Raw genomic sequence first — 22,509 nt, forward strand, 5'->3', positions numbered from 1 at the left:
GATATTCTTCCGAGTCATCAGACGGCCATTTCTTGACTTAAAAGAGTTGAGGCCATTGGATTGGCAATGCCTAAGGATGGAAAGTTCTGGCGCTCACCCTCTGTAGTCATAGTTCTCCTATAATTTGGGCATACACGGACTGTTGACTTTGTCTCTTTGGATCTGCCCCAACCAACACACCATGTTAACGTCAACATCTTTGAGTCCACTTTAAATGAACAGTAATTACCCTAGTGTAAACGCTCTGAAAAGTAGCAAGTGAAGTTGTGAAGGACTGGCCACACCCACTTTTTTTCCCTATAGGTGGGCTCCACACTTCTTTAAATTACAAATATGGAAGAGCCTGACAAACTAGATACAGCTCAGTGTCTAAGAGTTTGGTTAGGAAGTAGAACAAACCTTCATCCGAAACTATTATTTTCTGCAGGTATTACAATATATATTTAAAAGCATAGTCAATGCCTCAAAGGAAAACAAGGGATAGAAGTTGTTTAAAAGGGGTGGGGCAAGGCCTTTCATCAAAGGCCTAGAGCTCTGGAACCTACACAATGTAGAAGATAGGCAAAAGGAATATGAAATAGGCAAAGTACATTGTGCTCTAGCTTTCCTTAGACCCTCAGATTTCCTACGGTGACACCACCAGTATGAAGAGTATCTGGATTTCATCACTGCCTTTGAAGCACAAAAGGTGCTGGATTCAGATGGAGGGGTTAAAAAAAAAAAGACGTCACCAGAATTAGTTCAAAAATGCAGTTTAAAAATTAGGCAGCATTCTCCTCTAAATGGTGTTCACTGCTCAAACTTGCCCAGTCAGACTCCAGCAGTGACAGAGTGATTGTGAAGCTAAGAACTGAGACACCGAAGAAGACCAGAGTTCTCTGCTGCAATGAGATGTGTGGTAGCACTGCTGTCTCTACAGTGACTGATGTGGCTACTTAACTTCGGCTCCATGTACTTGACATTGAGTACTTAATGAAAGGTTCAAGAGAATAGATAGATTCCTTAGCACTTCTAGTTATTAGGGATGAAGAAGTCACTTCCCCATGGATACTCAACAGGTTTTGGCAAAGGGGAACACAGTAGTGGCCTTTATTGGAATTTGTGCTATGAGGCCAGCTATGGGACTACTTGGCATACTTTAATACTCAAAATAAGATTTTAATCAATAGTCATTCCTGTTACAATCACCCAGAAAGAGGGAATTGAACATTAAGACTTTCAATTTCTTTAGCAGCCAAAGTAAGGTGGGAAAACAGATATCCAGATTGTGTCTAAATCATGATACACACCCATAATCCCACCACTCAAGAGGGCAAGAGGACCAGTAATTCAAAACCAGTCAACTACAGATGAAGTTGGAAGTCAGCTTGGGGTCTATGGTACCTGGACTCTGTTCACTAAATTTGATCATCAAGTAACCTAGAGGCAGATTTCTTGCAAGGGACAGGCAATCTATCTCATGTATTTATTCAAAACCTAAATCATGTTACATGACCTGAAACTATGCTACAGATAGAAATTCACTGACTTTTAAGAGTTAGAAAAGGTTGATAATGGAGTACTTGCCCCAGTTGCATGAAGCAACTTATCTTTCATTTTAACAAGTAGAACATTTTCCTGGATGAAGAAAAATAGTACACATTTGTGTTATGGTGGCAAGTTTGTTGAGATATTGAAATAATGTAAAAACAAGCATTTTGAGATAAAACAAGATAAAATATTCTTTCCAACAGAAGTTAGTGCTCAAAAGGAAAAAACAGAACAGTAGCTCTGAGCCAACTGCTGCCAAGCTCTTTTCCACCTCATAATGTACACTTTGCAGTTTGCTTTCAATGGACAAGCATTCTCACCAGGCTAAGTCTGCATGCAGAGAGCACTACTTTATCTGTTTCAGAAATCTGAGATGTACTTTAAGGTCAGAGATTTTATTTTATTTTTTCCAGTTCATACATAAACTGCCTATAAATGTAATAACCTTCCCCTTCTAGTATCTAGGTAGAAAGAACATCAACCTAGTTTTACAGAGTATTTCATATTTTTTTCATAGAAACTTCACACAAACATATCTGATGGAAGCAGCAACATTTTTTTTTACACAAAACCTATATACATTTATTTATAGGTCTTAATACAGCACAATGTACATGAAAATTGAGAGCACTGCTCATTAAACCAATAGCTTTAAATTTTAATTTAAAATATAAAATGGAATTTCTCCAGAGAAATGATCTGTAGGAAATGCACCTTACCTTTGGCTCATGTGTTAAAAGAACATTGATAAAAATCAGTGATTTGAGCTTCTCTTTCTTTTAATTGAAATGAACACAGAACCTTTAAGTGAATAGTTTCTTTTATGTTGTAGCAAAGAGAGTCAATAATCCTTTCAGGAAAGAGACTATTTCATTTCCTCCCAACTTGGATTCACCATAAACTCGATCCACAAATGATATTGGAACCTGGTTAAAAAAATACACATACATTAAAGTCAGTCTTCAAGTGATGATGTCACCAATTAGGGTTACAGCATTACAAGAGCAAAGCCTCAACCCACAGCACCAGTCCGACATGGACACTGACAGTCTTAGTTCTTCAAGTAACTGACCTTTAGCATATTCATTATCTAAAACTAAGCCATCTAACCCAAATCTATAGTTGTCTGAGGAGCACTGATTCCCCAATATGATGTTGTCCATTCAAATGTCAGGTTGTATTTCCAGAAAAACCACACTAAAAAAAAAAAAATGACTTCACTTTTTTTCTCACTTCAATTTAACGATCACGATAGAGTTAAATTACACATTTCCTAATGTTCATCAAGAAGAGACATTCTGGGAGGGGCTGTTTTTCTTGCTATGAGTAAGGGTTTGGAATTAGATATGAGGTTGTCTCCAATAACTCAGCACCCAGCCTGAAACCTTGCCTCCAGCTGGTGCTTTGTAACTCTGGACATTTACTAAAAAGAAAAGCAGCAAGGAGCTCATACTGCCAAGTTAACTATTCTGAAGGAGGAGGTACAAGAAACCACACCTTGGTATAAATCGCAGTAGGTCAGACACACCCATCTGAATGTTCATGTTGTAGTATATGGACACTCCAAATAACTAGAAGTCTAAGACATGGATAACTCAGCACTAGGAAAGCTGTGCTTTTGTAAACCTGTTTCTGGGGAGTAGGACACAGAACAATCGCTCACCTCACCGATGGTGTAATTCAACTGTCTTGCTCGAACGATCATCTCCATCTGAAAGACATATCCTTTGGAGACACATTTTTCTATTAATTTCTGTAGAACTTCTTTTCGGTATAATCTGTAAGAAAACAGAATATTTATGAACATATGGACATGTTCCTATCATCCAGATCCTGAACTTTCACAACTCACTGGTGTCTATAATCTAAAACTCAGTAGTCCCTGCTGCATAGACAAGTTCTTAGAGTTTGTGATCATGTGTCTTGGGCAAGAAGTACCTGCTAGGAGCCTGGAATACTTTTGAAAATGAGTTATTTGTAGCAAAAATAATAAAACCCTAGAGACAGATATTGGGGTCCAACCTGAAGAACAGAAAAGCAAAGCAGCCAAGCCACTAGAGAGACCTTTTAACTTTACCAAATCTTCAGACCAAAGGGGTGAGAGCTTGTCTCCACAAATCCTCAAACTCCATACTCCACTGACTTCCTATCTTTCCCCATTCATATTCCTCTCTCTGCCTAGCCATATCATTCCTGTTTCTACCTCCCTTGTGCTGGAATCACTTTTGGGTGAGCTCTGTTTCTCTTTTAGACAGATTCAATCTTGTGTAGTGCAGGGTGGCCTTGAACTAACCGAGATCTGTCTGCCTCTGTCTCCCCGAGTCCTGAGATTAAAGGTGTGTGCCACCACTCCCTGGCCTGTATGGTTGACCAGTGTGGCTGCTTTGTCCTCTGATCTTCAGGCAAGCCTTACCTATTAAAACACAAATATACCACTATAGTTCTTAATGTCCTTTTGAGATTTATACTATCAGAAATTATGAAATATGGTAAATTAGTCACCCGATACACAAGCACCGGTACTTTTTTTTTTTTTTTTTTCGGTTTTTCGAGACAGGGTTTCTCTGTGGTTTTGGAGCCTATCCTGGAACTAGCTCTTGTAGACCAGGCTGGTCTCGAACTCACAGAGATCCGCCTGCCTCTGCCTCCCAAGTGCTGGGATTAAAGGCGTGCGCCACCACCGCCCGGCAGCACCAGTACTTTTGAAATTACTTTTGAAGTGGACATGCTGGAGTGGCAGAACTGAGAGGTGAAGTTATGACATGTGTACCAAGGTGATGAACAGCCCAGCAGTTAGCAGGCTTGACTACAAGGGTTAAGGTCCTGAGGACAATGAGATAGCCCCAGGAAAAGCAGCTAATACTATAGGTGAGCTAGGTTAGACTAGGCATCACAGGATGGAGGCCAGCCTGCAGACATCTGAGAACAATTGAGGTCACAATACTCGCTGTATGCAAATCCCTTAGGTCAAGCACACCTTGATATTCAAACAAGTGGCTCACCAGTTTATAAAGTAAGATGGGTGTAGGGTTAAGACAGCCCCTTTAGGGGGCGGGGTTTGCCTCGGGCGAATGCCTGCCAATAAATGGGCGCCGTGGGGAGGCGGCTCAGCCCTTTTTCCTTCCTACCTCCTGTACTACGCTGGAACTTCGGTTCTGTAAGTTTATCATTAAAGTGGTAAATATTCTTTAATATCTGCATTTCATTTATCTTACGCCAATACAGATGGGGAAGACACGTGGGGAATAGAATCCAATTCTTCTGTTCAGGAAATCCAAGCAGCAGGAGGCATGAGTCTTTAGAAGGGGTTTTATTTATTTAAAACTGTAGGCAGGAGGGCTACAACTTCTTTTTAGATTTTAAGTCTCTCTCCTGTGCACACACACACACTGAAGTGACAATTTGGCATAGCTATATTCTCTGAAGATCAATGGAAGAAAGTGACTTAGATACCAACTCTTCCTCCAGTCTTACCCTAGGCTCCTGTATCTTTTAGATTTTAAGCATGGATAAAACAGACTACACAAACTCATTTATAGAAAAGCAGGAATGGTAAGGGCTGCAGGCTTTTCTGCAAAGGATGCTGTGGTTGGGATATGCACATGCTGTTCTCCAGAGTGCACCAGTAATAGCCATGCTTCCAATGGGCAGCCAAGCCCAGCACTGAGGTAAACAAGCATGCCAAAGCCCTATATTTGACTTGGAAAGCAGGAGTCTAACACACTGCCTTTAACAAGGTTCTCTGGAGTTCCAGTCTGCTGACCAGTCACTGTGGAAGAAAAGCTCTTTTTTGGGGGTGTGGGATGTTGAGACAGGGTCTCTCTATGTAGCCCTGGCTGTCCTGCAATTTACTATGTAAACCAGGCTGGCCTCAATCTATGAGATTCTCCTGCATACTGGGATTAACATGCTCAGCTGGGAAAGCAGTTCTCCTAACAGCCCCTTCCTTCCTTCCTTCCTTCCTTCCTTCCTTCCTTCCTTCCTTCCTTCTTTCTTTCTTTCTTTCTTGGTTTTCGAGGCAGGGTTTCTCTGTGTAGCCCTGGCTGTTCTCAAACTCACAGAGGTCTGCTGGGATTAAAAGTATGTGTGACCACTGCTTGGCCTCTTAATGCAAGGAATCAAGGGAAAAGTTTTAGATATAGAAGAAATACTGTACCTGAAGCTTCCTGTTAAGTCTGACGCTCCTGGTCTCAGCAAAACCTGAGTTATAAAATTGGCCCCACGGCTGCCAAATGAATCAGATTTTCCTTATTAATATATTTAGCAACAAGAGAAACAATGTCACAAATGCTAGTCATTAGTAACTGTGATATCAGTTTCACACAAAAGTTAATTCTCTTAAAACAGTGCAATGAGATCTGACACTTTTCAGGAAAGAGTAGGATTTTTACCTTTGTAAGTAAGAAAGTAAGATAGAGAAGAAACCAGAAAATGACTGCCCTGCCTTCAGGGGGGAGATTGCTTACCAGCATAAATACACAAAGGCCTGGGCTCCATCCCCAGCACTGCATGGACAGTGGTGGTAATGACTGCCTGGGTTACAAGAGACCTCGAGTCTCTCTTTCTTACACACACACACACACACACACACACACACACACACACACACACACACACACACAAACTCATTCCCTATCCCAAATCGAACTTTAGATAGGAAGAAAAATAAGTCATTTGAACCCATAAATGCTTTGACAGAAAAGATTTGATAAAGTTTGTGGGTAGAAAAAGATAAAAGTTTCATAAGAAGTGTCTTTTTCAGATTTCAGCAGAGACTAACTTTACATCTAGCATGGTGGCTCAAGGCTACAATGGTAGTGGCTCAGGAAGCTAAAGCAGGAGGATCACAAACTCTGAAGAAAAACAGCATAAAAGCGGGATGGGCGGTGGGGTGTGCTCCAGGTAGTATCTGGATACCATACATTGTACTCTGATACATTATACACTGACTTAAACTGAAAATGTATTCTCCTGGTTTTTGGAGAGAAATTAAAAAAGCAAGGTGCTGGAAAAGTGGGTGGGGTGGTGCTAATTCCATCAAAGGGGTCATCCCATTATCTTCCAAACTAATCAGCTTCCAAAGACTCCAAAACACTGGGGTGGGGGTGGAGGGTCTCATTTAACATAGGAATTTGTAGGTAGCAAACACTCAATCCACAAGAATGGCTCTAGACTAACAGACCCCACTGCTATATTAGCATTTCAAATGGTGCGGATAAACCCTATCTCAAAAAAAAACCAAACCAGGCCGGGCGGTGGTGGCGCACGCCTTTAATCCCAGCACTAGGGAGGCAGAGGCAGGCGGATCTCTGTGAGTTCGAGACCAGCCTGGTCTACAGAGCTAGTTCCAGGACAGGCTCCAAAGCCACAGAGAAACCCTGTCTCGAAAAACCAAAAAAAAAAAAAAAAAAAACCAAAGAAACACACACACACACACACACACCCCATGATGTTAGAGACAGCAGCTGGGATGATGGTTACCAATGAACATTTTTCCAGTTTTCAGTTGCATCTAATATCTGTGATACTATTCCAAGACACAGTGCCCCCCCCCAAAAAAAAACAGAAGCTTTAGAGAGCTTATGTTTCACTGTTGTGGTACTTTAAATGAGAATAAAGTTGTGGTATTTAAAAGAGAATGACCCCACAGATTTATACATTTGAATACTAGGTTCCTAGTTGATAGAACAGTTCAAGAAGGATTAGGAGGTGTGGCCTTGCTGGAGAAGGGTGTCACTAGGGGTGGGCTTTGAGGTTTCAAAAGCTCACGTCAGTCTGTCTTGTTCTTTCTGCTCCAACTTGCCTACCTGCAGGCCTGCCTGTTGCCATGCTTCCTGCTATGATGATCATTAGCTGTCAGCAAGCCTTCAGTTAAATGCCCTCCTTTATAATTTGTTATGCTAATGGTGTCTCTTCACAGCAATAGAATACTACTGAAGACAGAAGTCTGTATTACTGTGTAAGATTATTTTTGGTTTGGGCTTTTTGTTTTGTGTAAGACAAGGTCTTTTACCCAGGCTAGTCCTGCCCATACTTCAGTGTCTGGATTATAGAAATGGGTTGTTACATGTAGTTGATATGCTAGGGACTTCCAGGGCTTCCTATATATTAGGTGATCATCTTCAGCCCCCAAACAATGTTTCTATTTTGTTTTATTTTCTATTTATTTAAGACAGAATCCTGTTATGCTGCCCAAGTTGGTACCAAAAGCCTGTGTTTAAGTCATCCTCCTGCTTCAGCCTCTGAATATGGGAAGGGGGACAACAGGCACCTGGCACACTGCCCAGTGATGGTGGATTTTTAATGAATGAGTGGAATCCTTGTATGACCTTGAATTAGAATGTTTTGATTAAAATGTGTTAAGTCAGCCGGGCAGTGGTGGCGCACGCCTTTAGTCCCAGCACTAGGGAGGCAGAGGCAGGCGGATCTTTGTGCTCTGTGAGTTCGAGACCAGCCTGGTCTACAGAGCTAGTTCCAGGACAGGCTCCAAAGCCACAGAGAAACCCTGTCTCGAAAAACCAAAAAAAAAAAAAAAAAAATGTGTTAAGTCACTCAGTTTGTGTTTGAATTCATTATGGACCACACTAAGGAGACCAAGAGCCTATACAGTACAGATAGTAACTACTATTATCAGATACAACTAAATGCCATGACTAAAAGGTGTACTCATGATTAGACTTCCCTAATTTGAATTAAGAGGTTAATGAATGAATGACCAAGTTCAAAATGCCTTTAGAGATTAATATAACTCATTTTCAGCCTCAGCTGAGCCTGCCTCCAACCTCTGGAGACTCCCAGTCATATAGTCTGTAGAATTGGTTTGAGTGTTCCTCTCCTTCTAAGATTTTAGTGTTTAGCAGTATTGAAAACTACTACTTATCCAATCTCTGTATTTCACAGAAGATTAAGTCTCTTAAATGTTTTAAATGACTACCCCAAGATTCCACAAGTGAGGTGAACTAATCTTCAATTAGATGAGGCAGTGGCAGAAGATATTACTGGTAGGTACAACTCCCTCCTTCTTATCACCCTGACAGAGTGGGGTACACTGGATATCTAAGTTTCTTATGGGTTTTCACACCAAGAGCCAGACTATTATTCCCCTATTTGTTTATAGAAACACTGATCTACTGCTTGAGCCCTAGCAGTAGATGAAGGGCATGGGGAAATGGCTCAGGCAGAAAAGTGCCGGCCTCAAATGCTTAAGACACCAGTGGGATCCTCAGAATCCTCACTGAAAGACAGGCAGAAACCCTATCTCAAAATATAAGGTGGAAGGTGCCTGACACTTAAACATCTGTGTTGCACATGTCCCTGACCTGTCTAAAACACACACACACACACACACACACACACACACACACACACACACACACACACACAGAAGCAGCCATCAGAACTCAGATGTCCCAGCCAACCAATAGCACCAACCGCCTGGTGTGTGACCTGCTATCTTAGCCAACCCTGTGTTGAAGAAAGTGAGCTGCAGGTGCAAGGCCAGGGGAAGGTAGTGGAGGGGCTGCCAGCCAGCCCATGGAATCCTAATCAACTTGGAGATGGGTTGTCAGACAGTATCAGAAAACTAGAATGCTGGCTATATGATGAGCAAACCTTTAAAAAGGCAAATATACAAGGTAACACAATATTGAGAAACATAATTTTAAAAGATCTGTCTGACTTAAAAGCTGCTATCATCAAGTGCTGGGTTTACTAAACACAGTTATTCCCAAACTGTATTATACAAAACTGCAGACCAGGGCTATCAAGGGTTCTAGTAACAGTGCTGATTTCTCCCCAAACAGTCAAAGAAAAACTCTTAGCAAAGAAAAAACTGTAAGTAAGACCTTATCTGGGAAGTTTTGTCAGCAGTTATAGGCTGATCCTACAAACCCACCAAAGGCCCTGAATGTGGTAATCCAATCCTAGTATTCCATCTATTTTTATAGTTTCCCTGTAGAGAAATCACGTAACATGCACACATACACACATGTACCTGATTAGCTTTCTTTTCAAATCCCAGCCATAAACACCCCCATTTCCTTTGTAGCGAGTTCCAGAGACAATATCAAAATTACCCTCCTTTTGTTTCCTGTGGGAAAAAAGATAACTCAGATAAAGTTCTTAGGCTTTCACCAGGCATCTTCACAAACCTCACAATCACGTTTGATGTACACAATATTCTGTCTGTGTGTATGTCTGCAGGCCAGAAGAGGGCACCAGATCTCATTATAGATGGTTGTGAGCCACCATGTGGTTGCTGGGAATTGAACTCAGGACCTTTGGAAGAGCAGGCAATGCTCCTAACCACTGAGCCATCTCTTCAGCCCCTCACAATCACGTTTTAACGGAAGCAGAGGCAAAGCACGAAGTCAAGCAGACATCTCAACTGTCCAAAATGAGTCTTTCAAATCTAAACTATCTTGAATTTTATTAAAAAATTTTTTAAAAGTTTTTTGAGACAGGGTCTCTCTGTGTAGCCCTACCTGTCCTGGAACTTGCTCTATAGATCAAGCTGGCCTTGAACTCAAAGAGATCCACCTGCCTCTGCCTCCCAAATTAAATGTGTGTGCTAACATTGACTGGTGAGTTTTATTAAAAATTTTAAAAAGTTTTATGTGTATTGGCGTTCTGTCTGCCTGCATGTCAGCATACCATGTTTGGCCAGAAGAAGGAGCTGGGTCTCCTGGAACTGGAGTTACAGCTGCCACATGGGTGTTGGGAATTGAACTCGGTCTTCAGGAAAAGCAGCCAGTGCTTGTGACCAGTAAGCCATCTCTCCAGTCTCTTTATTTTTCTTATACTGGAGCATGAGCCCAGGGATTCTATCTGCTGACTGCACCACATGCTGGCTCCAAGCCCTTCTCCACTGTCCAGGCCTCTTCTGCAGGAAAGGCCAGGAACCTCCAGGTTGTTGTTCCTTATACCAAACAACAAGATATCCATTTTCCCACTAAGAGTTTTGTTGTAATCATTAACTTAGAATCCAAGTATGTATCAGCATAAATCAATAGAAACCCTTCTAATTCTTAGACTGGGACAAACAACACTAAAAATAATAAAAAACAAGGACTCATTATATAGTCTAGGCTGGCCTTGAATTCATAGCACTTTTGCGGACACTGCTTCAGCAATGCTGAGATTACAGACGTTGCCGCTGTGCCTAGTACTTCACCCCCTCCACTCCCTCTCCCCTGTGTTGAGACAGGGTCCATGTAACCCTGGTTGTCCTAGAATATTACGTTGACTAGGCTGGCACTGAACAACAATGATCAGTTCTGTTTGCTTCTGCCTCCCTAGTGCTGGGATTAAAGGCTTGTGCCACTATGCCTAGCAAGCCACTCTTTTTTTTTTTTTTTTTTTTTTTTAAAGATAAGGTTTCTCTGTAGTTTTGGTGCCTGTCCTGGAACTAGCTTTTGTAGACCAGGCTGACCACAAACTCATAAAGATCTGCTTGCCTCCCAAGTGCTGGGATTAAAGGCGTGCACCACCATCGCCAGGCAAGCCCATTCATTTTTAACACTTGCAAAAATGGTCCAATTCAGATCAGATACTGGTTGTTTTTTATTACCTTGATAGAAGCTAGAGTCATTAGAAAAAAAGAAACCCCAACTAAGAAAATGCTTCCATCTCAAACTGGTCTGTGAACAAGCCAATGGGGCATTTCATGACTGATGATTGCTGAGGAAGGGCCTAGCCTGATGTGGCTGGTGGCATCCCTGGGCAGTAGTTTTGGGGTACACAAGAAAGCAGGCTAAAAGGTCAGTTATACAGTGTTCCTTTATGGCTTCTGTTTCAGTCCCTGCCCTGACTTTTCTCAGTGATGGAATGTGACCTGGGATGCAAGATGAAATAAATCCTGTCGTCAGGAGTTTTTTTGGTACCGCCAGCTCCCTAATAATTTGGCTCAGGCTTGCTCCCAACTAGCTCCTCTAAGTTAAATTAACATGTTTCTATTAATATACATTCTGTCACGTGGCTCTTTACCACTCCTCCATTTTATATGTCTGACTTCCTGTGTCTTACTGGCAAAATTTCTGAGCCTAGATTCATCCCCTCCCCTCCTCAGTTCCTCTCTTCCCCGAAAATCCCCCATAACCTCTCCTGCCTAGCTATTGGCCATTCAGCTTTTTGGTAAACAAATCACAGTGACATATCTTCACATAGTATAATAAAAAAATTTTGCCGGGTGGTGGTGGCGCACGCCTTTAATCCCAGCACTCGGGAGGCAGAGGCAGGAGGATCTCTGTGAGTTCGAGACCAGCCTGGTCTACAAGAGCTAGTTCCAGGACAGGCTCCAAAACCACAGAGAAACCCTGTCTTGAAAAAACAAAACAAAACAAAAAAATTTGAAACAAGACCCTCTACTCCCTAAGTTGCTTCTGGTCATGGTGTTTATCATAGCGATATAAACCTGACTAGGACAGGGACTGTTTTCACTGTCTCTCACCTCAACAGAATCACAACCAGTAATGCCCAAATAAAATTTCTTTAAAATAATCAGCATGCTTAGACTTTCAAATGGAATACACTAAAACGGCTAAGACAAAGCTCATGCATCTTGACGTATTCCCACATTACTTCCTAGAGAGGCTCTGTCTATGACTCACCTCCTTCAGCAGCATCGCATATGTCCGGCTTATCATTTTACTGGTTCTTTAAAAGCCTCCACCTCTGACAGACTTAACCGGTGACAGGCACCTTCACGATCACAACAGGATGGACTTCTCTCATGCTTTACTGGTCACATGGAAATGGTTTCCTTTAATTCCCTCTTTTAAGCTGTGGCTGCTGACTGACAACGTAGTGAGGGATTACACTGTGGAATCAAGATGCCTAGAATCCTGGTACTCCTGGACCAAATCCTATGGTTTATGGTCTTTGACTATAATAAGTCAAGCCTAATTCTAGACAACAAGGACTTCATCTTTTCCATGTCCTGAAAGAAAAGAGAATAGAACCACCCACTGATGGTTCCTAACGGCTCCTAACATAGGTCATTTAGTCACAGGCCTGTATTTATGAGTTTCAATCTCTATAGTTAAGTTTTGATAGAAAAGTTAAAGTGGCACGTATATTTTAAATGAACAAACTGAATTTTAAATTTCTAGTATTAGAAATATTAGAAACAAGGCTGAAAAGATGGCTCAGCAGTTAAGAGCAGTGACTGTTCTTCCAGAGACTCTGAGTTCAATTCTTAGCAACCACATGGTGGCGTACAGCCATCTGTAATAGGATGCCCTCCTCTGCTATGCAGGGTGCTCATGTAGAACACTCATATGTAAAATATAAATTTAAAAAAAGGGCTGCCCCCCCCCCAAAAATACTAGAAACAGTACCTACCTGATAAACTCAGGAATAAATTTGGGCTGAAATTTGGAAAGAATAAACAGTAAGTCAGCAACATATGACAAGTCTCATAAACACCTAATCAAGAAAGGCAAACTAGGTGCAGTAGTGCATACCTATAATCTTAGCATTCAACAGATAAAGCAGGGGAATCCCCGCACCCTTCAGACTAGTCTAGATGACATAGTAAGACCAGCTCAACATAGAATAAAACAGAACAGAGAGTGGTAAAGGCCACTTACATGGTGTGAGAGGTCAGCATCCATAATGATGACATAGTTTCCTGTGGCATGTTTTATTCCATGAATATAGGCAGTTCCTAAAAATGAAAGTAGTTAGACCCATTAACAAAAATAACCAGAAGGACCTGGAGAGGTGGCTTAGTGGTTAAGAGCACTGGCTGCTCTTCCAGAAGACCTGGTTCTAGTCTCAGCACTGATATGGCAGCTCACAACCACTGTAACTCCAGCTTCAGTGGATCTGCTGCCCTGTTCTGGACTCTGCAGACAATTCATGCACACGAGCATAGACATACATAGAGGCAATATACTTAAAACAAAAACCCAACCATCCCTATATTTAAAAATAGCAAAAAAAAAAAAAAAAAGTTTTAATACAAAAATCTCTTCCTTTTTTGGAGGGGGTCTAGGTGGGGGTTTCACTCCTTGAACTCAGGAGATCCTTCTGCCTCAGTCTCAAGCTGCTAAGAGCTACCATGCCAAGCTTCCAAAGTTTCAGATTATATAAACATCATTATATGTTTATGCTCCCTGTCGCCCCACCCAAAAATAACCTCCAAACACCAAACCTTCTTGCTAACGCTTTAGTGTCTTCTTGAGACAGAGGCCAGGTTTCTCAGAGTTCCATATGTACACATCAGCTTCTAGCCATGCCATCTTATCTATTTCTTAAACCTCAAATATATTCCAATGACCCCCCTGCCTCCCCCCCCCCACTTCCTGACCCTCTAACAAGCTACTATGCAGTAATTAGCACCAGGTGTCTGACTACACCACTCACGCCCAGGGAAGGCTCTGAATTCCTGTTTCTGCCAGCGACTCCCCACTGTGACTACAAGGCACACTGGCTGTATAGCCCTACCTCAATCTTTCACTACTCTGCCTCCACCTTCCCGTTGCTCTAGGCATTACCTTCTGGTCCCAGTTTCATTTCCCTGCCAGTTTCCCTCCTGTTCTTCCCTCCACTCCAAGTCAGGTTCCAAAGGGGCTGTCTACTGAAGGTCAACTGCAATCTGTCAGGTATATTAGGACCCCCTGAGAGCACGTGGCCAGGGGCCCAGCTATCTCATTTTGCCATATCTGTGATATCTGTGTAGAGTCTCCCATTCAGGGCTTGCCTGACTAGCTATGTTGGGATGACTGATACCAGCAGAGCATTTCAAAATGAGAGACTTCCTGACTTTTTTCTTTTTTTTTGAGACAGGGTCTCACACTATGCTGTCTGGAATTTGTTATGTAGACCAGGCTAGTCTCAAACTCATAAAGATTCCACCTGCATCTACTTCCCGAGGGCTGAGATTAAAGACATGCACCACCGAACGTGGTTAGGGAGGCTTTTCAATGTCCCAACTACTGAAAACTGACATGTTTGAGGTGACAGAAATGCCAAATTCCTTATCTGATCCTTGTACCCTGTACACAGAAGCTAGTGTCACAGTGTGGGCAGTTACTAGAGATCAATGAAAGCAGAAACAAGTTCTAAAGACAAAACATCACAAACATCTCACTTAGAGCGCTGAGCTTTCCTAACAACTCCGACTGATTGACTCTAATGTTTTCACTGATTGTTCAAAAACTCTGGCTTTTTTGGTGGCATCTTCCAGATCATTTCAATCTCAGAGAATCTGTGGACTTAGAAGCTCAAGCATTTGATGCTGCTAGCAAGTTCATTCAGGACAGAAACCTTTCCTTTTCTCTTATCCATGTGTGTTTGAAGTATGCATGCTTTCTCTCTTTGTGGGAATGAGGTATGCATGTGTAAGCATGTAGAGATCCGAAGTCATACTCAATCCTTCTTTTACCTCATTTATTAATGCAGAGTCTCTCAATCAAATTCAGAGCTCAATGATATGGCTAGTCTCACTCCTTTGTTCTGGGGTTGAATTACATACAGGTGAGTCACCATGTACACCCAGAATTTCTGGAGATCTGAACTCTGGCCCTCATGTACGGGCAAGTACTTTCTTTAACTACGGAGCCATGTCCCCAACCTCAGGATAACAGCTTCCTCTGTTAAGGACTATGAATTGAAGGCATTTCAAGTTTCCTCTCAGAACCACTGGGCTCATCTGAAATACTCTAGAACAACGAGCGGTTTTCAAACCATGTGGGTCTCGACCACTTTGGGGGTCAAATGACCCTTTCAACAAGGATTTAGTATCAGATATCCTGCATATCAAATATTTACATTACAATTAGTAACAGTAGAAAAATTAGTTATAAAGTAGCAAAGAAATAATTTTATGGTTGGATTCGCCATAACATGAGCAACTGTATTAAAGGGTCAAAGAATTAGGAAGATTTGAGAATTACTGCTCTAAAATGTTCTGTTTAAGGTGAAAACTTTTTCATTCTTAGAAATAATCACCTTTTAGACTTACCATTTAAAGACTTTGCAAAGTACATACTGATCCCAGATGTACACCCTCAGACACATTCCTGGGCTCTTCCTTTATCTAGGCTACATTATACAGAACCCCACTTCCTAGATTCTTATCCCTTGTGTTCCAGAGTTTTGGGAGGACAAGTAAAGAGTGCCAGGAGAAACCAGGGACATCTAAGTAATCCCCTCTGCATGGCATCTAGCGTCAGCTGAGCAGCTGCACACCCACCTTCGCCCTCCCCACATTCTGCTCCCTCCCTCTAAACTAACCAGGGTTCTGAGTCCTACTCCTCTGCACCCTCCAGTCTCCTGCCCACTCCAGCCCCTTACTAGTCAGCTTTAAATCAGGCTTCTGAACAATGTTTTCCTTGTTAACTAGAATCCCTGTACTAAATATCTGATTTGGACCGAATTATAATGCTTATGTTTTGCTGAGTCAGTCCTGATTGATACAGGCAACCCAAGTGAAACCATTAGGGTGTTGTGGAGATCACTCAAGGCTGACTGTACTAGAGTTTTTTTCTAAACTGGGTAAACAGTGGCAAATATGACTAGGGCAGGTAACAGGAAAAGGTTAAAGCCCCTACCTACCGAGGCCCAGCTTTTTCTCCCGTGGTCTTAGGAGCTGCAAGAAAAAGAAACAACATATCAACACAAAAAGACAAAAATATTTTAAATTTTTTTACTCCTATAAATGCATACTCAAGACTATAGTTTCAAGGATCATTTCTTAAGTTTGTTACTATAAGTGCAAGCTCATTTAAAAAGATTAGTTGACTTTATTAGACCCTGAAGCAGAGTATATTCAACATTTTTGCCCAAAGTTAAAAAGGCGTTTGGGGGCTGGTGATGAAGCCCACTATCAAGGAGACCCGAACCCTCCTCAGCACTGTGTAGACTACAGTGTAACACCAGCAATCACTCTCCTCAGCACTGTGTAGACTACAGTGTAACACCAGCAATCACTCTCCTCAGCACTGTGTAGACTACAGTGTAACACCAGCAATCACTCTCCTCAGCACTGTGTAGACTACAGTGTAACACCAGCAATCACTCTCCTCAGCACTGTGTAGACTACAGTGTAACACCAGCAATCACTCTCCTCAGCACTGTGTAGACTACAGTGTAACACCAGCAATCACTCTCCTCAGCACTGTGTAGACTACAGTGTAACACCAGCAATCACTCTCCTCAGCACTGTGTAGACTACAGTGTAACACCAGCAATCACTCTCCTCAGCACTGTGTAGACTACAGTGTAACACCAGCAATCACTCTCCTCAGCACTGTATAAACTATGGTGTAACATCAGCAGTGCCAGTGTTTGGGAGGCAAGAGCTCAAGCTCAGAAAGGCTGAGCCAACCCAGACATTAGGATGCCTATATCTAACAACAAAGCAAGAAAGTAGTCATCACGCCAGCCAGTTCAACAGTCTCTCTGCAGCTCTTTTCTGTCTTCTGTATTCCTTTACTCCATCTTCCTCTTCCATGCAGCTGCCAAGACTTACAGTTTATCCACCCTGAAGTCTTTCTTTTAAACCTTAAAAAAACTGTCCTCAAACTTAAAACAAACAAAACTCTAAAACAACAAAAACAAACAGTCATGAACATGTTAGTTATAGTTGTAAGGTTTAGACCTGCAATTCCAGCATCTGGGAAGCTGAAGCAGAATTGCAATGAGTTTCAGGCCAGCCTGGGCCCTGAGGGGGATGGGAAGAGAAAGGAGGACTGTCTGGCTATCCAGGGAAACAATGATTATAAATGCAAATTTTCTCCTTGTGTTTTGTTTATTGTTGAGACAGGTTCTGACTATGTACCTTTGGCTTGCCTTAAATTTGCTGTGTAGATCAGGTTGGTCATGAACTCAGAGATCCACTTGCCTCTGCCTTTTTCTTGAGTGTTGGGATTAAAACAGTATACCACTACATCCAGAAAGGTATGTATTGAGGCCACCATGGACAACTTAGTGGTAAGACCCTGTCTAGAGGTTTGGGGATACAGCCAAATGGTAGAACAGAGCATCTGCCTAGCATGTGTGAGGCCCTAGGCCCAATTCCCCGGTACCATAGGGAAAAAGCTCGAGTTTTTCTATGTTGATCAACTACCATTTCTTAAAAGACAAGTATCCAGAGAGTCTCCAGAGACTTATGTTTCTCTGACAATGGTTCTCTATCTAGGAAAGGGGCAATGTTGTCCCCAAGGGGACATGTAACAATATCACATGCATTTTAGGTTGCCAAAAAGGGAGGGAAGTTGCTACTGGCATTGATGTGGGACAATAGTATTGTATCCTGTAAAAATTTGTCACTTGTATTTGTTTAATAAAATGCTGATTGGCCAGCAGCTAGACAGGAAGTATAGGCGGGATGACCAAAACAGGAGAATTCTGGGAAGAGGAAAGGCTCAGTCTGCAAAGGAAGCAAGATGAGAATGCCTCACTGATAAAATGTACCAAACCATGTGGCTAACACAGACAAGAATTATGGGCTAATTAAAGATGTAAGACTTAGTTAATAAGATGCCTCAGCTACTAGGCCAACCAGTTTATAATTAATGTAGGCCTCTGTGTGTTTCTTTGGGACCGGGCAGGACAGAAACCTCTGTTAACACGGCATCTTGTGGGTAGAGGCCAGAGATGCCACTAAACATCTACAATGAACAAGGCAGGTTCCCACAGCAAATCATTCAGCAACGTGTGCAAACCAAGAGACCCTGGACTGTAATGAACTACACAAATGACACTGCACAGCTAACACCAAAACATGTTTTATAAATCTGTATTCAACTGTGTGCTTTTGGTCCAAGCTATCCAAAGTACAATTCACAGCAACTGTTAGTGAAGCCACATCTACGCCGTATCTTTCTTTGCAGGTGTACAGGTATGTTTGCATGCTGGGGTTACAGGAACCTCTGAGTTGCCTGATGTGGGTACTAAGATCTGAACTCAGGTCCTTATAGAAGAGCAAGAGCTTTTCTCCAGCCCACACACCCCTCTCTCACCCTCATACTTAAAATCTACAGTAAGAATATCTTCTACAAATTAAATTTAGAACACCTTTTAATAATTATATTAAGAATATCTTCTAGTAAGATCTAACTCTGTTTTTAAAAAAAATAATATCAAATTCATGAAGCCACTATAAACTTGCCTCTGTGTCTGCCCAAGTTGCTCCTTCAGGAGGACAGGCCTATGGTGGAGTGAGGATGTCAAGCCTGGGATTTTGAGATTCTGGAAGTATTCCCCCCAATCATTCTATAGGAAGAAATGTAACTGCCTCAAGCCCTGAAGTCACTCCTGTCTCTCTGCCAACAATCACCTTTCTTACCTACAATTTCCGAGCTGCAGGCAGCACTGTGTACAAAGCATATGCAGGCCCAGAGGAGGGAGTGAGCAAGACAGAAACCCAAGAACTATTTCCTGATCAGCTCTATAACATACCCAACACAGTATCTTATTTCAATATTATAAGAAAATTTATCTTTAGATCCATCATAAAGCCAGAGGTCAAGCCCACTCTTTTGTTGTAAAATTACCACTAGTCCACATATCAGATACATAATTTTGATCTCAAAAGGGTCTGTTGCCTCTCTTCTTTCCAGACTTTGCTCCTTACCACCCTTCCCCCCACAGAGAAAGGAAAGGGTCTGTGACTTACAATTCTGTCTGGCCCATAGATCTTTTCCAGTTGTTCAGCAACTTTTCTTGTCCCATCTGGGCTTCCATCATCTATGATTATAATTTCATAGTTGATCGCACTAAAATAAAATTTAAATTTATATTAATGTTGGGTGATAATCTCTCCAATTTTTAAGTAATTTAAGTTGAAAGTCAGGAGAGTCAGGATATTCAAGATCATTTCAGCTCTAGTGATTTTCACAGACAGCCTGCAATACCAGAGATCCTATTTCAAAATAAACAAAGCAAAACAATACTTTAAATGATACTAGCAAATTGACATTAAAAAAAAAATCTGGAATTTATCTGACTTAATTTTACATTTATTTATTTATTTATTTTGTTTTTCAAGATGGGGTTTCTTTGTGTAGCCCTGGCTGTCCTGGACAAGGCGCTCCACCTGCCTCTGCCTACAGAGTGCTGGAATTAATGGTATGAGCCACCACCGAATGGCTATTTCACTCTTAAATTTACTTTCCATTATGTTCACAGAATAGTTTCTACTCTAAAAACCAATAAACATTTATTGTCTGGAGGATAAATCCTACCTGATGTACACATAATCACCATTACCCACCCACCCCCTTTTATAAGGCATAAAGGGGAAGGAAAAGGAAGCAACACCTTCCTCTTGCCCCTGTTTGGTTGGAAATCAACCAGGAAACAACAGACTGTTAAAGGTTGTGAAAGTTAGCTCTGGCAAACTTGGCAGGAAAGAAACAAAACCTCAAAGTCAAGAACAGGTACAACAGGGACTGGAGAGATGGGGAGTACTTGTTATACAAGCAACAGGACCTGAATTTGGATCCCCAGCAGCTACAAGAAAGGGTATAACTAAGCATTCCTGTAACTCCAGCACTGGAGGTGGGTGGGAGGTTGAAACCCCCCAAATAAGAAAAGTTATAAGCCAAGAAAGACCCTGTTTCAAACAATTCAAAGTGGAGATTGAAAGAGAAAGGCAGCAGGTGTTCTCTGCTCTGCTAGCCTGTGTACACACCCAGCCCACAACACACACCAGAGTAGGGACCCTGACCACAACAAAAAAGATGTTGATTTTGGAAAAAGGTATGTCACAAAGTGAAGCCTTTGTTTGTTTGTTTTTTGGTTTCTCTGTAAAGCTTTGGAACCTATCCTGGAAACCAGGCTGGCCTTGAACTCAGAGATTCACCTGCCTCTGCCTTGATGCCACCAATACCCTCTTTTCTGTTTGTCTGGAGTGTTGTGATAAAGCGTGCCCACCACTGTCTGCTGTGAAGACATTCTTAAGCAAAATTCCTCCCTTCCTGATTTCAAACAAGCCAGAGGGTCAGGTAAATGAAAAAACCAGAACTACATCTGAGATGTAGCTATTCCTATTAAACCTCATTTTGATTCCAGAACATCCACTTCATTGGCAGAGTTCCATTCTCTAACACAATTGACTCCCAAACCACAAAAAAAAGATACCCCAGAACTTCAGAAGCTGAGGCATTCCAGCCCAGACCTAGGTTACAATGTAATGAAAGGGAGCAGGGAACTGGAGTGGGGAGGTACAGAGTGTTGGACTCATAAATTAAACAGGGCAAAAATACCGTAAAATCAGCATACAAAGTCAAAGCATATTAAAATGTTTCGGTTAAATTCTCTAATTTGGAAAAAGCTGGCAGAACCAATTTAAAAAATAAAACCTAACGAAAAAAAAATATCTATTACCCATGGAAGGGCCACTATATGCAAACTGATTTTTATTCAGATATAATCAAAAGAGCACTCCTAAGCCTGACCAGTGGTGGTAGCAAGCCTTTAATCCCAGCGCTTGGGAGGCAGAGGCAGGTAGATCTCCAAGTTTGAGGTCAGCCTGGTTTATAAGAATAAGTTTCAGGGCTACAAAAAGAAAACCCTGTCTCGAAACACCAAAACCTAAAACAAAACAAAAACAACAGCGACTCCAAATAGACAAACAACATAACAACATCAAGCCCAGCAATCCTGGCCCTGAGTGGTGGTGCACCCTTCAGGCCCATCCAGCATTTTGGGAGGCAGGCTGTTGTGAGTTCCAGGCCAGACAGGACTATGCAGTTCTGAGATCTTGTCTCAAACAAACAAGGTTGTCTATGGTTTTTGCCAATCAGTATGGTGAGTTGGGCTTTCTGTAAAGAGAAACTACACATCAAGCATTTTGTTTTGTTTTTCTGAGACAGGGGCTGCTAATGTAACCCTAGGTGAACCTGAATCTGCTACATACAATCTGTCTGCCTCTGCCTCCTTTGCACCACCCAGCTTGGCATTTTTCTTACTGTTGACAACATGGGCACAGCGTCCTAGTTTGTCTTTGAAAAGCAAAGGTCAACGAACAAACAAAACGCTCTGGAAACAACCTGTGTTCTCTGACAAGACTAGTCTAAATAAACAGCGCTCTGCTATGGCATCCTACCTAACTTGCAAAATCACGTTTGTGTACGTTGATAGGAAAAGATCGCCCAAAATTACCAAAGCATCATGACACTCATCTGCCCGTCAAACAACTGTCTCCGTACTGCTCTCAGGGGGCATTTTATTTAGTTTACTTATAAAAAATTGCGTAACACTTCCAATGTCAAAATTCCCGTTTCTAAGGGACAGGAATGGGCTCAGTAGAACACTGCCTAGCACTGAGCAAGGCTCAAACACACAAACTAACAAGACCCAGTTCCTAATGTCGGTGCCACAACAGCGGTGGTCGAGGGTGCTCTCTGCCTGCTCATCAGCACTTCCCTGACAACGCAAACATCAAGCTTACGTAAGCGCTAGGCCCCGGGGGTGCGGGTGAGAGCGCCGGCTCGGGACGCCCGGCTCTGGCGGCCGATCGTGAGCGCTTGGAGAGGGATGAGGTCAGGTTTCAGCCTCACCCCCGAAGTAAAAGCCGAGCCAGTCCCTTCACGAGAAAGGCGGGGGTGGGGGAGCGGAGGCCAGATCTCGCCAGAGACCTGAGCGGGAAGGAGAGACGCACGGGAGACAGCCGCGGGGCTGTCCGCCACGGCTTTCCTCGCTGGGAAAAGCCTCGAGCAGGCTCTGGCGGGAGCCGAGGCCGGGCCTCGGTGGGTCCCCTCGCGCGGCCAACCGCCGCCGCGCAGCCCGCGGCCGGCAACGCGCGAGAAACTTCTTCTACCTCTCGGAGAAGCTCTTCACCAGCAGCCACACGATGAGCGGCAGGTTCTCGCGCTCGTTGTAGGTAGGCAGAAGGACCGAATACTTGTCCTGTCGCGAGGAGCGGGCCTGCGGCGGCCGCTGAGACGCAACACCGCGGCGACTCGCCCCCGTGGAGGCCATGACAGGTCTGCACGAAGCACCGGAAGCGGAAGTGCGTCACCGGCGTGG

At 42.6% G+C, this 22,509-nt stretch overlaps 1 protein-coding gene across 1 annotated transcript; it reads right to left on the reverse strand.

Annotated features, from left to right (window-relative positions):
• Window positions 1-1,909: 1,909 nt before the first annotated feature.
• Window positions 1,910-22,461, reverse strand: Dpm1 (dolichyl-phosphate mannosyltransferase subunit 1, catalytic). Its single transcript, XM_075963156.1, has 9 exons — window positions 22,301-22,461; window positions 19,154-19,253; window positions 16,090-16,123; window positions 13,119-13,195; window positions 12,871-12,896; window positions 9,524-9,619; window positions 5,687-5,755; window positions 3,194-3,308; window positions 1,910-2,456 (listed from the first exon to the last, which is right to left on the reverse strand). Exons 1-9 carry the CDS (start codon window positions 22,459-22,461, stop codon window positions 2,352-2,354), a joined length of 783 nt encoding a protein of 260 aa, XP_075819271.1. The 3' UTR covers window positions 1,910-2,351.
• Between the last annotated feature and the right edge of the window lie 48 nt (window positions 22,462-22,509).

The sequence above is a fragment of the Microtus pennsylvanicus genome, chromosome 2, assembly GCF_037038515.1.
Source record: "Microtus pennsylvanicus isolate mMicPen1 chromosome 2, mMicPen1.hap1, whole genome shotgun sequence".
Taxonomy (NCBI): domain Eukaryota; kingdom Metazoa; phylum Chordata; class Mammalia; order Rodentia; family Cricetidae; genus Microtus; species Microtus pennsylvanicus.